General features: G+C 31.5%; 3 protein-coding genes across 3 annotated transcripts; 2 read left to right on the top strand and 1 right to left on the bottom strand.

The window, feature by feature from the left end:
* Positions 1-4,333: 4,333 nt before the first annotated feature.
* Positions 4,334-7,629, top strand: LOC108456855 (heat shock factor protein HSF8-like). The gene is made up of 2 exons (XM_017755575.2): positions 4,334-4,857; positions 6,134-7,629. The coding sequence occupies exons 1-2, from the start codon at positions 4,549-4,551 to the stop codon at positions 7,370-7,372; spliced, it is 1,548 nt and encodes a 515-aa protein (XP_017611064.1). The 5' UTR covers positions 4,334-4,548; the 3' UTR covers positions 7,373-7,629.
* Positions 7,630-8,918: 1,289 nt separating this feature from the next.
* Positions 8,919-10,187, top strand: LOC108456862 (mitogen-activated protein kinase kinase 10-like). The gene has a single exon (XM_017755586.2). It carries the CDS (start codon positions 8,991-8,993, stop codon positions 9,951-9,953), a length of 963 nt encoding a protein of 320 aa, XP_017611075.1. The 5' UTR covers positions 8,919-8,990; the 3' UTR covers positions 9,954-10,187.
* Positions 10,188-10,679: 492 nt separating this feature from the next.
* Positions 10,680-14,633, bottom strand: LOC108476920 (syntaxin-22-like). Its single transcript, XM_053025605.1, has 7 exons — positions 14,303-14,633; positions 13,884-13,977; positions 13,316-13,455; positions 12,985-13,059; positions 12,293-12,450; positions 12,098-12,198; positions 10,680-11,112 (listed from the first exon to the last, which is right to left on the bottom strand). The coding sequence occupies exons 1-7, from the start codon at positions 14,488-14,490 to the stop codon at positions 11,047-11,049; spliced, it is 822 nt and encodes a 273-aa protein (XP_052881565.1). The 5' UTR covers positions 14,491-14,633; the 3' UTR covers positions 10,680-11,046.
* Between the last annotated feature and the right edge of the window lie 1,128 nt (positions 14,634-15,761).

Here is a 15,761-nt window from a genome sequence, read left to right as displayed (position 1 = left end):
ATTTTAATCGTTGAATTATTTTTCAAAATTAATTTACTTTTATTATAAATTATACATATCTTATTTAATTAATAAAAATATTTATCTTTGAGGTTGTAAAACATATTATTCAATAAATTAAATATAAAATATAAAATCACATGTAACCCTTTTGAAATTAGTTGAACCCTATAGACTTTGTTATTTCAATTCAAAATAATTTGTATATTAAATTTAAATTAAATAATAAATATATGAAAAATTTAAATTTAAAATGATTTAATTTAAAATTTTAATTATTAAATTTAAATTAATGATTCGAATATAAAAATAATTTTAATTTAAAATAATTTAAACTGAAAATAACTTCTCTAAATTAAAATCAATTCGAAAACATTGCTATCAATTTAAACCCTAGTTGGGTCCAAGGGACAGTTGTGGGTTCATGCAATCAATTAATGTTGTTTATCTGACATCAACACCGTACATGTGATTCTTTTCATGTTTCATCAAAGTCGCTAAGTGCAATGTCTTGCCAGAGAAATTATTCGCTATGGCTCATTTGGGAAAACCAGTATTTATTTTCCAGATTTATTTTGTGTAATTATATGTATTAATTTTTGAATTTTATTATATGTGATTATTATGTGTAAGTTTTAATTTAATTTATTAGTTTTAGTTGAGATTGTATTGATTTTAATCTGTTTATGTTGTAATGGCTTGATTTTATTTTGTGGATAATCTGTTTATAATAATTTAATATTTATGATTACTCGAATATATATTTATATTTGTAATTTAATCGTAATTTCTTACTACAATTCAAAAAGAAAATTAAGGATTTTGTTTATTTATGGGCAAAATACACCTAAGATCATTAAAATATGACTCAACTTAAAAAAGTTACAAAATGGTTACTGAACTATTCAAAAATTTCCATTTAAGTTATTAAGTTGTTAAAATCGTTGTTCTATGACCTTCTTTGTTCACGTCGTCTGCACTTCTCTTCTACAGTTCAGTTTTTTTCATGAAACAGCTTTGAACGTTTCGAATTTGCGAATTAAAATCCAAACTGTTTTCTTCTCCGATCCCCAACATTGATCGTCAGATCAACTTGGATCTAAGGTATGTTATTCTGCTTGTCAATGGGTACTGATCTACCTATCGATTATCGAATCATACTTGGCTCTGGCTAGCAAAACTTACAAAATAAAAATAAACCTTAGCAGCCAAATAACTTAAATAAAAAATTTCAAATAATTAAGTAACTTAAATAAATACTTTTAAATAGTTCAATAACTATTTTTAAATGTTAACAAACTGTCAGTTCAATTCAAAAAATCTGGAAATTGACTTAATCGACTTCATTTTTCTAGAAACCAAAATCAACTAGCTTTATGAATAAAGCCAAATAAATCGAACTGGCTTTAGATGGTCAGTTAACCGACATTACTTTTTTTTTTTTTTGTATTGGGTTTAATTTTTTAGTTGGGTTTGAGTTTATATAATATAATTAGGAGTACTTAATTTTAGACATGTTCATGAGTCGGACTATCTACTCAGGTCCATTCGAAATTTGAGAGGATTTGGGTAAAAATGTTTGACTCGAAAAATGAGCTTGGCAAAAAATTATTCTTAATTAAAATATAGGTTGGGCTTGGGCTTGAACATTCAAGTCCCAAACCCGACCAACTTAACTCATTTTTAAGTTTATAATACTTTATATTATATACTTTTTATATATTATGTAATTTAGAACACGTTAAAAATAAATCTATACTAAATATATAATACTACTCTAATGTAAAATATTAAAATAATGTTATGATTACTATATAAGAATTTTCAATAAATAAAAATGTATAAAATCATCAAATATTAAAATAAAATAAAAAAAATTTAAAATGATAATAATATGAGCGGGTCTAAAATAAGCTTAGGTTAGTTTTTTTGCAAATATAGGCGGGTTTGAGAAAAACTTTAAACTCATATTTCAGCCCGAGCCGAACTTGAAAAAATATAAAGCATGTTAATATCATACTTAGGCTTAGCCCAAACCAGCCCATAAGCACCTTTACTTATTTTTTGGGGGTTTGGGCTCAGGTAATAATATATATATGAATATGAGTTGGATTTAAATATTTTAAAACAATAAAATTTTAAAGTCGATTAATTTAGTTAACAAAAATAAAAAACTGAACCAACTAAACCATTTTACCCACCTTTGCAATAGATCTAAAACCGCAATAGAATAAACCAACCAGTTAAATCGAAATCAATCAGTTCAACCGATTTAGTCGGTTTTACTTTATTTTTACATACTTTTAACTATTTTATAATTTTTGAAGGTAAAAATATAAAATTATTAACTTTAGGAAGTAATTTTATATAGTTTGATTTAAAAGGAGAATGACATTGAAGCCTTATATTATGAAAAATCATGGAATATTACTATAGCCAATATTATAAAAAGGGCGCTTAAGCAAGAAGCATAATATTCTACAATGTTCATGACATGATGATCTTAAGCCAACTACAATTATGTCATTTACAACTACCATTTTTATTCTTCGATTTCAGCATAAAAATCAACATTTTAATTATTCAATTTATTAAAAATATTTAAATGACAAAATTTAAAATGATGCAAACTCGTAAAGATAAATCAAAATGCTTTTTAATTCACAGGAAAAAATATTACTTCCGATAATAGAATTATCAAAGTGTAATATTATTTATAACTTTAGTTTCATTTACCTAAAAGGTAAAGATTTTGTTGATTAATTAACAGAATATAAGATTATCTGAAAGTATAACTTTTAAATTTTTCCTTAAAGCTAAACATATTATTTGGTATCCGAGTTTGACACTTCTTTTTCTATCGTGGTATCTTTGTTATTTTTTCTATTAAATAAAATACTCATATTTGATAAAAGTTATATATTATTTTATATCAAAAGGTAATAGTGTTAACTTTTTAGTGTTTAATTCGGATTATAGGATTGATTAGGTGAAAGTTAATTACTAATATTATTAGGTTTGATTTTTTTCATGATTTTTAATAGAATAAATTTAGTGTCAATCATGAATTTATTTAATTTTGTGTTTAAATTGTCAAATACTATCGATGAATATGATCTAATTCAAGTTTTAAAGTCAAATTAATAAAAGTTAATTGCTAATATCAAGTATGAGTCAAAAAAATTTTTTAGGGATCGAATTAAATTGTATATTTTATGATAGTAAAATACAATTTCACTATTTTAATAGTCTATAGCTTTATAACTTTTAAAGGATTAAATCATTTTATTATTTTGGGACCAAAATGTAATTTTATAATTATTAATTTAAATTTTTATAAATTATAAATAGTTTAAATAGAAAATTTTCAATTTTAGGAGGTTAAAGCCCTGCCAGCCCCCTTGACTCACCGCTAATATTATTAGCTAATTATAAATTTTCATCAAATTAAATATAAAACCCGAATTAAATACTAAAAATTAACATTATTATCTCTATGTAAAAAAATTTATAACTTTTGTAAAATACAAATATCATATTGAATAAAAATGTAAATATTACATAAAAAAATATTAAATTCAAATACCAAATTATATATAACGTGCTTCCTTAATTATTTTTTCTTAAAAATGTATAAATAAAAGAAAGATAAAATAAATTTAAACATGACTAGCATGCAAATTATTTCTTTCACCATCAACAAAGATATTTAAATATTTACGAGAAAAAACGCGTCATGCAGTATATGTGTTTTAAAAATTATTTTATGAAAAATATTTTTTTAATATGTAACTAAGTTCAAATCATCATTTAGACTTTTTGTTTTTCTTGCTTTCAATTTTTTTTTGTTTTATTTTCAATTAATGCTTTAATTAACAAACATGTTGTTTTCAAGTTTTTATTTTATGTTTTAATAAATAATTTCTTTATTAATACAATGTAGGTGAAAAGAAAATTTATTTTTAAAAATATATCAATTGATTCTTTTTTAATATTTTTCTTTATATATAATTTTTACATGTTAAATCTTTATTTTTCTACCTACATTGTCTACATAAATAAATTATTAATTAAAAATAAAATAAAAACTTGAAAACAATATGTTTGTTAATTAAAATAAAAAAATTAACAAACATTAATTAAAAATAAAAATAAAAAATATTGAAATCAAGAAAAAAAAAAATTTCTAAATAAAGTAGAAAATGAAGTAATTAGCTATTAATTTTGCCCTTATATGATTTAATTTTCGTGACTCAAAAAGCCCAAAAAAGGAAAAAACCGCTGCGTGCCGGTTTGTCATCTCCCCTATAAAACGCCATATCAGTCTTGTCCGTACAGCCACCTGTCTGTTTTCTCTGCTCCCCACCACTATCTTTCAGTCTCACATTTTTCAAAATCCCTAAAAAAATCCCAAATCTCCTCCAATGGCGCAACTTAACAATCTCTTAAAACCCTAGAACCCTTTCTCTGTTTTTTTTTTTTGGCTTTTTTTTTTTAAATTTTCCCGATTTTCACTTCTTTTAATTATAAAAAAGCTGGTAAAGTCGAATGGATGGAGTGAGTAGCAGTGGAAACAGCCAAAACGATGCGTCGACGAGCGGCGGAGAATCTCAAACGACGGCGCAACCTCAAACGGCGCCGAAACCGGTGCCGGTGCAAAGTGTTAACACTCCACCTCCTTTCCTGAGTAAGACTTACGATATGGTGGATGATCCTGCTACCGATGCTATAGTTTCTTGGAGCCCATCTAACAATAGCTTCGTTGTTTGGAACCCGCCGGAGTTCGCACGGGATCTTTTGCCTAAGTATTTCAAGCATAACAACTTCTCAAGCTTCGTCAGGCAACTAAACACTTACGTACGCCATTTTTTTTTTCTTTTTTTCTCTTTTACCTTTCGCTTATATTTGAACTCAGTTTTACTTACTATCTGAACTTGACTTTATTACAAAAAATGGAAAATCTTAATTGATTTTGTTTCTTTTAGTTTGATTTGTGAAGTTTTTTTTTTCCCTCGTCTTCCTTAGGATTTATTGCGTATGTGAAATTGTTCCAAATCGTGTTAATCGTTTGGATTTGATCGACTCATCTATAAGACTGCTGAGAATATTTAGGAAAAGGAACATTAGAGGATTACTGATTTAAGATCTTTTTTGCTTTTTATACATTACTTTTACTGAACTTTATACGATGGAAACTCAGCTTGATTGTCAATATCAGAGATAACGGAAATGAAGAAATTCCGGAAAACTAAAGAAGATGTATCAATGAAGAATGATTTTGAAGAAGAAGAAAGGAAGAGATGAGAAAGATATTTAGATTTAGGGGGAAACAAATTGTTGTTTTTACTTTTAATTCGTTTTCGCACCCGTCAAACTACACCATAATGCGGCAATACAGCTACTGCTTATATCATTATGTACACTTTTACCGCTTGTGTTGAGTGTTGACTAAGTTCTACTACCTGCATTTGGCTAGCAACAAAATTGAAGATAAAGTAATCTGTTAATTGCATGATTCTTCTATAAGTATCAGTTTATCCACTGCCATCTCTTTAAAACAGTAAAACCACTGGTTTTCTTGGCGGTGGTTTATGACATGATCCTGCCCTGATTTCCTTTTGAGTTGAGTTATATGTTTCTTTGTTTATGATGTTCCAAATGTAGGTGCCACATCAAATGCATGCTTTCTTAATATAAACAGTGAATACTGATCTTGATTGATAGTTTAATCATTTTGCTGGAATGGAGATGGGAAATCTGTGGCATCCAACAAGTGATTGTCTGTGGTAAATGGGAAATGTTTTTTTCACTTAAAAATTTTAGGTGAAAATGTATATAAAATGGTGTTAATTGTCTGATACTTGCACCATTACTCAGAAGCTGAGACAAGTTGCTTGCAGCTGCTGAATTCTGAAACCAAGTATGATTTATTGTTGAATGGTATTGCCTTGAAATCTTTAGCATTTTAAGGGAGAATGGAATCATATTTTGGACATGATATTTATTCTTCTAATTGGCACTGACATTTGCTTCATACCTACTTTAGTTACTTAGTGTTATGTTTTAGTAACAATTATTCTGAGTGATCTGCTTTTCTCCAAATTATTTTGTTCTTGCCTCTTTGTTTTGACAGGGTTTTCGAAAGGTTGATCCAGACCGTTGGGAATTTGCAAATGAGGGATTTTTAAGAGGTCAGAAACACCTACTTCGAAACATTAGCCGGCGAAAGCCAGCTCATGGCCACGGTCATCAGCAGACACAGCAATCACATGGACAGAGTTCATCTGTGGGTGCCTGTGTTGAGGTTGGGAAATTTGGGCTTGAGGAAGAGGTTGAGAGGCTTAAGAGAGACAAGAATGTGCTTATGCAGGAACTTGTTAGGTTGAGGCAACAGCAACAGGCTACTGATAACCAGCTGCAGGCCATGGTGCAACGTCTTCAGGGGATGGAGCAGCGTCAGCAGCAGATGATGTCATTCTTAGCAAAGGCTATGCAGAGCCCTGGCTTTTTGGCTCAATTTGTCCAGCAACAAAATGAGAGCAATAGGCGCATAAGTGAAGCCAACAAGAAAAGGAGGCTCAAGCAGGATGGTAATGATACTTCTGCTGCATCTGATGGACAGATTATTAAATATCAACCTTTGAATGAGGCGAAAGAAATGCTGATGCAGATTATGAAAGGGGATTCCTCTCCCAGGCTGGACTCCTTTAACAAGAATCATGAGAATTTCCTGATCGGTGATGGTGTGTCAGCATCCAGTGGATTGGATGGTGGTAACTCTGCAAGCCGTGTTTCAGGGGTGACTCTTAAAGAGGTCCCACCAACTTCAGGGTGTTCAACGTATGTGCCAGCTACTTCATGGATTCCGGGGCATAGTCCCTCAGCTGCAATATCTGAAATACAACCTTCCCCATGTACAACATCCTCCGAAGAAATTACAACATCGCGATTTCCAGATATGAGTGCACTTGTTGGAGCACAAAAGCCAGCATCCATGTCCATTCCGCAGACAGATATAAGTATGCCTGAGGCTTCTGAAATGCCGGAAATGGTCCAAGAAAGCATTGTTGATATACCAGCAGAAAATTACGTGGAATCTGAAACTGGGAATGGTGGATTTATTGATCCCTCTACATTAGTTGTAAATGGTTCAATTCCCTTCCAACTTGATGACCTTCCTGACATAGATGCCTTTTGGGAAGACCTTCTTGTGCCAAGTCCAGAGCCTGAGGATATTGAATCAACGCCAATGGATAGTAAAGGCGAGGGAAATGAAGGGCAGCCAATGGACAAAGGATGGGACGAATCTCAGCATATGGATAATCTTACAGAACAAATGGGTCTTCTTGGATCTGATAACAACGGGTCATAAGCCTTTGTACCAAAATGTACATTACCTTCATTTATTTTAGGTAAACGCGAAAGTTATATTTGTTTACTTCTATAATCACATGATCCTCTTATTTTAGGCGTCAGAAAACGACTAATGTCTCCATTATCTCTTTTATCTATTTTTACTGTGAAAATTGGTCCCTGTGTGTTAGAATGAGGTAGACTTGATGTTATTTGATTATTTTGTCAGTCATGTCAGTTTTTGACAATAGAAATGGATGAAATCTTTAATAGAAAGGACTAATTTGCTCTCTAATTTAATGTATAAAGACTAATTTGTTCAATTTTTGAGTAAAGGAGTACAATGCAATTTAGCTCTTAATACAAGGGCCCTCGTTTTACTTTTACCTTTTATGTATATATAACTTGCATGGGTTTCTGTTTGTGGCTTGTTCCATGAATGTTCCTATCAGTTTTAACTGTTACAATGTTGGATTATTTTTGTAAATGATTAGAATATGATTGTATCAAGCATGAAATCTGTAGAAAATTAGACATTGCACAAGACCCCCATTTCCTCTTTTTTTTTTTAAATTTTTTTAAAAATATTTTTAGACAAAAAATATAGTTTAAAAGGGGCACATTATGCAATATTACACTGCATATACATTTGTTCTTATTCGTTGGGGCAGGCAATGAGAGGCTTTTAGATATTAGGACTATTGCATGAAGTTGATACTTGATTGTCTTATATTCGTAACTTTTTGAAGTTCGATTTATTTAGCAAGCTTTTGTTATAGTTGTTAATGGGGAATAAGGACTGCTACATGGTTTGGCCTTCCATTTCGCGTTGTGATCCTATTAACTCTCTAACCTTACCTTACTACTAATATTTACTTACATCCCTTGTGTGGTTAAAGTTTTTTCTTTTGGTTAATTGCATTAGATGTCCCCGAACTATGCTTTCGATTTTAATTTAGTCCTCAAATGCCAAATGTATATCAGTAGTGTATCAATCAAGTCTTTCTATTAGCCTATTGTATCATGATGCATATTCAGAGTATGTGAATCAAAGTTTAAACATGTTTATACCTGGACAACTTGTATCTAGCATGTTAAAAAAATAGATATTGTATTAAAATTTAGGAGGGTTATTTTTTTTAATATGATAGATCTAATCGATCCATGCGTATGTATATATATGTTTTGAATTTGATCCTTGTATTTTAAATGTTTCGAACTAGTATGTAATGTCTAAGCTAACAGCTAGGTCAATGGAGGACCTACTTAAGATCTAGATTATAGTTTAGGGACCTCTTGTCTAATTATTATTATTATTATCATTATTTGCTGAAATAAAAATCTCTTCCCCTTATTTTGCATTTGAGATCTTAATTTTAGAAGCACATGTTTATTGTTTAACGATTATCCATGAAAATTGGCATCTTGTTACTAGAGAGAGAATACATTTATATCTTACAAAAAAAAAAAACCCAAAAAAGATAAAAAGACACGTGTTAGTCCCAGAACTAACAAAGGTTCACATAACCTACAGTTCCATAAATCATGGAGTTATCACTGCCCAGCATAACATCTCTTGTATTTATACTTCTTAGATTGATTTTGATCTATCATTATTGTTTCTTACAAGTGTGTAAATGGCACTAGTTAGGGAGAGAAGGCACCAACAGGGACTCCGGTTATCGCTACCACCATTGCCGGCAGCCGATTTCCTGCAACAGTCTCATTACACGGCATTGTTATCTGCCATTGGTCCAACATCTCCAGACATCGAAAGCCTCTCTGACCTTGAAAGGCTCTCGGTTATCGGCCATGGCAATGGTGGCACTGTTTACAAAGTCCGGAACCGTAAAAGCTCATCTGTTTACGCGTTGAAAGTACTTCGTTTTGATCAAAACACCGCCATAAGACATCAAGCGGCATGCGAAGCTGAAATCTTGAAAAGGGTTGATTCGCAATTTGTTGTGAAATGCTTCGCGGTGTTCGATACTATTGGAGGAGAGCTTTGTTTCGTTATGGAACATATGGAAAGAGGATCGTTATACGACGAACTTCGGGTGAGGGCAAATTTGCCTGAAGATGTAATTTCGGGGATAGCCCGAAGTGTCTTGCGAGGGTTACAATACCTACACGGAATGCAAATCGTGCATGGTGATATAAAACCATCGAACCTATTGATAAATGGGAAAGGAGAAGTGAAGATCGCAGATTTTGGAGTGAGTAAGATTGTCGTAGGCACACGAAACGCCTACGATACGTTCATGGGAACATGCGCTTACATGAGCCCTGAAAGGGTCGATCCTGAGAGGTGGAATGGGGGTAATGCTGATGGTTTCGTTGGCGATATTTGGTCGCTAGGTGTGGTGGTGTTGGAATGTTGTGTCGGTCGTTATCCGTTAATCGCTTTCGGAGAAAAACCCGACTGGGCAGCATTGATGTGCGCTATATGCTTCGGAGAAAGGCCGCAGATGCCAGAAACGGTTTCACCATATTTTAGGAGCTTTGTGAGAAGGTGTTTGGAGAAAGATTGGAGAAACAGAGGGACAGTGGATGAGCTTCTTCATCACCCTTTTGTGAATGGCACTTTTGAATTGCGATGAAGGATTCATCAATTTTGAGGGCGTTTTTTTTTTTTTGTAGTTTGAGGGTTTCTCCAATCGTTTGATCAGAGGCTTATTTTGGGGGTTTTCAAATTAACAAGTTTTTCAATTTGCATCGAAAATTAAGAGCACTAATTTGCATTTGTGACTGCAAATCTAAACCCTGTATTTAACTTTTTTACTTGGAGAAATAAATTACACCTAAATAGGTTTTAGTTGAGCACTAACAAAGAAGAGATATCTTGTAGAAAAGTTAAAATCAAAATTTTTTATTCAAATTTTTGAGTATCAATCAGTTTGATTCAATTAAATAAATTGAGATATAGTACTAAAAATACTTAATCGAAAATAATTCAAAAATCAATTGATAAAAATTTTGATGATGTTGCAACTAATATAGCAGTTAAAGTGGAAGAACGTTGAGATGGTTAACTTAACTTTTTTTTTAATGATTTTATAAGGGTTTAACAGAATTTTTAATTTGGCTTAATTCATGATTTGACTTTCGAAATATATTTATTTTTTCACTTTGATACTTAAGCTTTTTTTATCCCAATTTGAACCGGCTTAACCAAAAACCATGGGTTAAACCAGTTTGAACCAACTTCTGCTCACCCTATGTCCCAAGGTGACCCAAAAGTAAACAAACATGATGTCAATTTCTACATGATAAAATTGTTCTCTAGGTATCATTAAGAAATATACAAAAAGGTAGCACAATCACAATTTCATGGAAATAAGACTATGCAAATGCATATATATATGTATGTATCTCTGCATATTGACACGAAAGCCAAAGAATTAAAACTCTTACCACAGTAAATATCAGAAGAAGTGTAAAACAAAAGGGTAAAATACACAAAAAGCAGTAGCACACATTCTACAAACCCAAACACCAACTTTCAGAAAAGAAACACACCGCCCTCCCAAAGAACAAACATATGATGATAATGGATGATAGAGCTACACGCAATATATTATACTAAGACTAGGAGTGAACTCCTGTTGGCCATCATATCTCATAGAACAACATAATCAAATACATAGGCGAAGAGATCAGCGTCTCGTTGCTGAGATGATCTTTAGTTTGGGATTAGACCACTAGTAGTATGACCACAATCAGAATCACGATTCCGAATATCACCATAAGCAAGCAGGTCTGCCCAAAAAAACGAGTAGCGAATTAAGTTCTTGGATGGATTTGATTATGGGAGCTTTCGATGATGAAACCAACGTAAAAGTACTATTGACCCCCATGTACTATAATTCAGATTGTATTTTTCTCCCTCTACTCAAAAAATAGATAAATTAATCTTTATACATCAGATCAAAAAGCAAATTAATCCTTCAGCTAAAAATTCCATCCATTTCTACCGTTAAAAACTAGTCTTTCTACATCATCGTGAGATACAGGTGTTACACTACATGTCACTATTTGATTATTCTGTTAACAACATTAGTTTTTGACAGTATAAATTGATAAAATTTTTAATAAAAATGATTGATTTACTCATTGATTTAATGTATAAGAATTAATTTACCCCATTTTTTTTTATTAGAAGGTACAAAATATAATCTAACTCCTAGTACAGGAGCCTCTATGATACTTTTACCCATCGGCAGTTTACTAGACAACTCAGGTGTGCAATCAATAGGGATTCACATGTCCACCAAAGGAAAGAAGCCATAGACTAGATCCATCAGATTGGTTGTGGATTGGTTAATCTTAGTTTGGAACAATTCGGAATTTTAAAATTTTCAGGTCATTTTGCATTCAGGTTGTTTCATGTTCAAGCCATTTCAAGTTAAGATCATTCAAGAAGGCCACTTGAGATTTTCGGGTCAGATCATCTTGAGTTCATGTCATTTTGGTTTACTTGAAAAGTCATTTCCGGTTTGGGTCATTTGTTTCAGATTCAAGCTATTTCGGGTTTGAGTCAAATCATATTGAATCGAGCTTGAATTTGGGTAAATCAAGGTTGAAACTTTTTGGTTGAGATCACAAGTCGACCGCACACTATGTCCAATGGCCCCCAATAAAAGGGGGACAAACAAAGTGGGTACGTTAGTCATGATGGAGCTTTACATACTGTGCAAAATTTTAGAATCCAATAAAACATAAAAATCAGAGCATTGCATGTTACCAGGGAAGAATTTGATCTCTGAGTCTTTGCAGCTTTTGCAAGTTGGGATTTAGCCTGTATAGTGGCAGCCCGTGAATTCTCGATATGAGTCCCAATGTCATCTGCAGAATAGATTGAGTTTCGTTACTTTTAAAAACATAACCTAAATGGTCAGAAAATTCATCGTGATCTAATGCAAAAACTGAAATGCTTTACCAATTATAGTTCCTTGCTCATGTACTAGCACTGCGAGATCTTTGAAGATCTCATTCACCTCACCAATTTGCTGCTGAATTTCTTGAATTCCTTGTTCTCTTTCTTCAATGACAGCCTCATTAAATGCGATCTCATTATCCAACAGCAAAACCTTCTGTCTGCAAGAAGAAGATTTTCAAAACTAAGGCCATAGTGTGATAATACATTCATAAAAATAAATACTATGATAACAAAACAGATAAACAGTCTACAAACAAATAGCACGGTGGATCACATAAAGTTTTTCCAAAAATCAGGGAACAAATCATAGAAAACCTGTATTGTGTCTATAAATGGCTTGAAGGAATGAATATGAGAAATTGCCCTTCCTAAGTAATTAGAATCCTTCATATGTATTGCCCTTCTATATTGATTATGATGCTCTAATCTAATACATGCATATACATATAACAAACAGGAAAAAAGTGTACGAACGCAAACACACACATACCAGGAAAAATAACTGGCCTGGACTATGGAGGATTCATATAAGTCCAGAATCTATATAAAAAACTGAACCAAACTGCTTAATGACCATGAACAACAAAAAGGAATAAAAAACAAGAAAATCCATCTCCAGATTCCAGAAAAAAGATCAAGTCTGCATGATATATGTAAAGGATGATTCACAAGAATTTATAAAGAGAACTTACCTTCTTGATTCCAGAAGAAAGGCTTGCTGTACAGCCCCTCCATCTGAATCTACATCTACCTCATCAGCCGAGTAACTGTGTATAACAGGAACAAACATCGAGCATAAGAATAACATGCAAACACTTAAATCATGATTAAAGTGTAACACAAAAGTGACCACCATATCCTTTGTATTTGCAACCGTTAAATTGCAGAAAATCAATAATAAATATAGATTTTTATAAGTAATTTGTTAAAACCATCATAATTGTTCGTGTATGCCATGAACACCAAACATTGAATGCACTACAACCCATCTATTTACAGATAAACCTTCCTACAGTTAGATACCTTGAAGGAAGAACTGCCTTGGGAACAGATGGAGCGTATGATGTTTCCCTTTCAGCTGCAAGTCGTTGAGCCTTCTGAAACTCTTTCAAAACTGCTTGAAAATCTTTTGCAAGTTTAGCATCTGCTACCTTCTTGCTGGCCTATAATTAATTAAAGGAATTAAAAGGCATCGAGCACTTCCTCAAGAGAAATGGGAGGGAGAGAAAAGAGGGGCAGGCAGGGTCCCTGGCCCCCTCTAAAATGGAAAATTTGCACTTGCAAACACTACAAAATCTATAAGATTATAAGTTAATACATGATAAAATTACATTTTGGCCCCGTGAAAATCCTAAAGTTTATAAAGATATAAGCTAATACAATGGTAAAATTGGATTTTAGCTCTCATAAAATATATAACTTAATTTCAATCCAAATTTTTTTTTGGTTTTGACCCTGATCAAGCGATTTAGGCAATAAGTTCATTAATCTATGCATGAATTGCCACAAACATAATAGAATGAATATATATATATATATATGTATGTGTGTATATGAATGGAAAACACCAAGTTTATCATCCCGAACTTACACTAATTCCGGCACTGTGATCTGTTTCACTAGCTTGTTTAAGTTTAGCCGAAGTGTCCTTCACTAATTGCCCAATATGTAGCCTTGTTTTATGCCTGCCAAGTTAACCATATCAGCTACACTGAACACTGATAATATAATTTAGCATATAGTAAAAAATCACTTAAGAAATTCGAAAGAAAGAACTACTTGCCACGCAATACAAGGAAGTAGTCTGCTAACTGGCAGTATATATAAAGAAACAAGTGAATCATCCGTAATTAAATCTTTCAAATAGAAGATCGAAGCTAAGCTAAGTGCAATTGAACAAAATTAAACCAAAATTTCGTGTATTCTGAATCAAAATCAGAAGACTAAGAAAATTGAAATCATGTGATCACTTAAAAATTGCAATGGCAATTGAATTGGGCAAGAACTCACAGCTTTTCTCGGAGCTCAGGCGTATCCTTAGGAGTACCGAGGGTGTTGACGAGCCGCTGAAAGGTGGAGACTGCGGTGTTGATCTGGAAAATGCCAGAGGCTACTGCTTGCGTGGCGTCTTGCTTGCCGTTGATCAGGTTTTGCCTCGACACCAATGGCCGTCCGGCTTCCAGATCTCGAAAGCTCATGATTACTGCTCCACTATATAGCTGTGTTTGTAATAAACCCTCGCTTTCCCTAGAAAATTTTGAGATTAAATTTTTTCGGGAAAGAGGGTGGGAAAATAACAAACACGGCGAGAAGGCTGTTAAAGAAAAAAAGAAGACTACATATATACTAATTTCTTAGCTAAGTTTATGTATGAATTAAAATATATTAAATTATTTTATTGATATTATAAATAAATTTTCTTTTATATATTTTGCAAATATGTTTTAAATCATTTTATTTCCTAAACTAAATATAGATGAAAAGTGATTTTGGAATACATTAATTTGTTATTTATAAATTCCATATATAATAAATGTTTTTTTTATTTCTCTAAAATTTCAAACCTATAAATAATCTTTATTATAATAAAATCCAATTAACATAAAAATCCTTATAATTAAAAAATCATGGCTATATTTTATCTATCTATTTATTTATCTATATGATATTTGATTAGGTGAAAAAGAAAAATGGAGCATGTAAATCATATCATTCAGTAATAAGAGATTAACTTGATTGATCGTGAATTTATTCAAACTGGTCGAATCAATTTTAATATATTTTAATAATTTATTTATTTAAATTAGACAAATCAATTAAAATGATAATTAATGGTTTGACAGGTTTGATCACCAATTTTATTTTAAAAACTTGAAGTTGACTTGAATCAAGTTTATCTTAATAAACGGATGGTCATTGAAGTGAATTTTTGAAAATTTTCAGTGTATTCTTAATTTTTTGAAAATTTTAATTAAATCCTCTAATATATTTAGAAATCATATTAAACCTTTAAGAATTATTAAAATTTGAGTTGTACACAAATTTTTTAAAAATTTTATTAGGTTTATAAAAATTTTAAAACCCACAATCTTGTCCTAAATTTAATATCAATATTAGGCACTTGTGGTTCTCTTATCCAAGATACTTATTTATAGTGTTAGATTGAGGTGTCCATGGGTCGGGTCAGATTCGGTCCAACAAAAAGTTTAGGCCGTTTGTTAGGCATGGCCTGAAAATGGGTCTAAAAGTTTGTCCAAGCTCGACCTGAATAAAAATATCAAAATTCGAGCCCACTCGCTCAGATTAATTATATATATTTTAAAAATATATAATATATCAAAAATATTAAAACATTAAAATAAATATCTCTCAACAAATTGAAAATAAATTAATATATATATACTTAAATAACACTAAGATAAATGTAACTTAACAAGCAAATGTGGAAAATAATAAAAAAATTAACAAT

This window comes from Gossypium arboreum, chromosome 1 (assembly GCF_025698485.1).
Source record: "Gossypium arboreum isolate Shixiya-1 chromosome 1, ASM2569848v2, whole genome shotgun sequence".
NCBI lineage: Eukaryota > Viridiplantae > Streptophyta > Magnoliopsida > Malvales > Malvaceae > Gossypium > Gossypium arboreum.
This window is presented reverse-complemented; position numbering and strand designations above follow the sequence as displayed.

Bases quoted from the DNA above. Each gene is read 5' to 3' on its own strand.
- LOC108456862 (XM_017755586.2), top strand. From the start codon at position 8,991: ATGGCACTAGTTAGGGAGAGAAGGCACCAACAGGGACTCCGGTTATCG.
- LOC108476920 (XM_053025605.1), bottom strand. From the start codon at position 14,490: ATGAGCTTTCGAGATCTGGAAGCCGGACGGCCATTGGTGTCGAGGCAA. The intron at 13,978-14,302 runs GTGAGTTCTTGC...TTAACTTGGCAG, and splicing joins CCTGAGCTCCGAGAAAAGCT to GCATAAAACAAGGCTACATA. The intron at 13,456-13,883 runs GTAAGTTCGGGA...AATTAATTATAG, and splicing joins ATCACAGTGCCGGAATTAGT to GCCAGCAAGAAGGTAGCAGA.
- LOC108456855 (XM_017755575.2), top strand. From the start codon at position 4,549: ATGGATGGAGTGAGTAGCAGTGGAAACAGCCAAAACGATGCGTCGACG. The intron at 4,858-6,133 runs GTACGCCATTTT...TTGTTTTGACAG, and splicing joins TCAGGCAACTAAACACTTAC to GGTTTTCGAAAGGTTGATCC.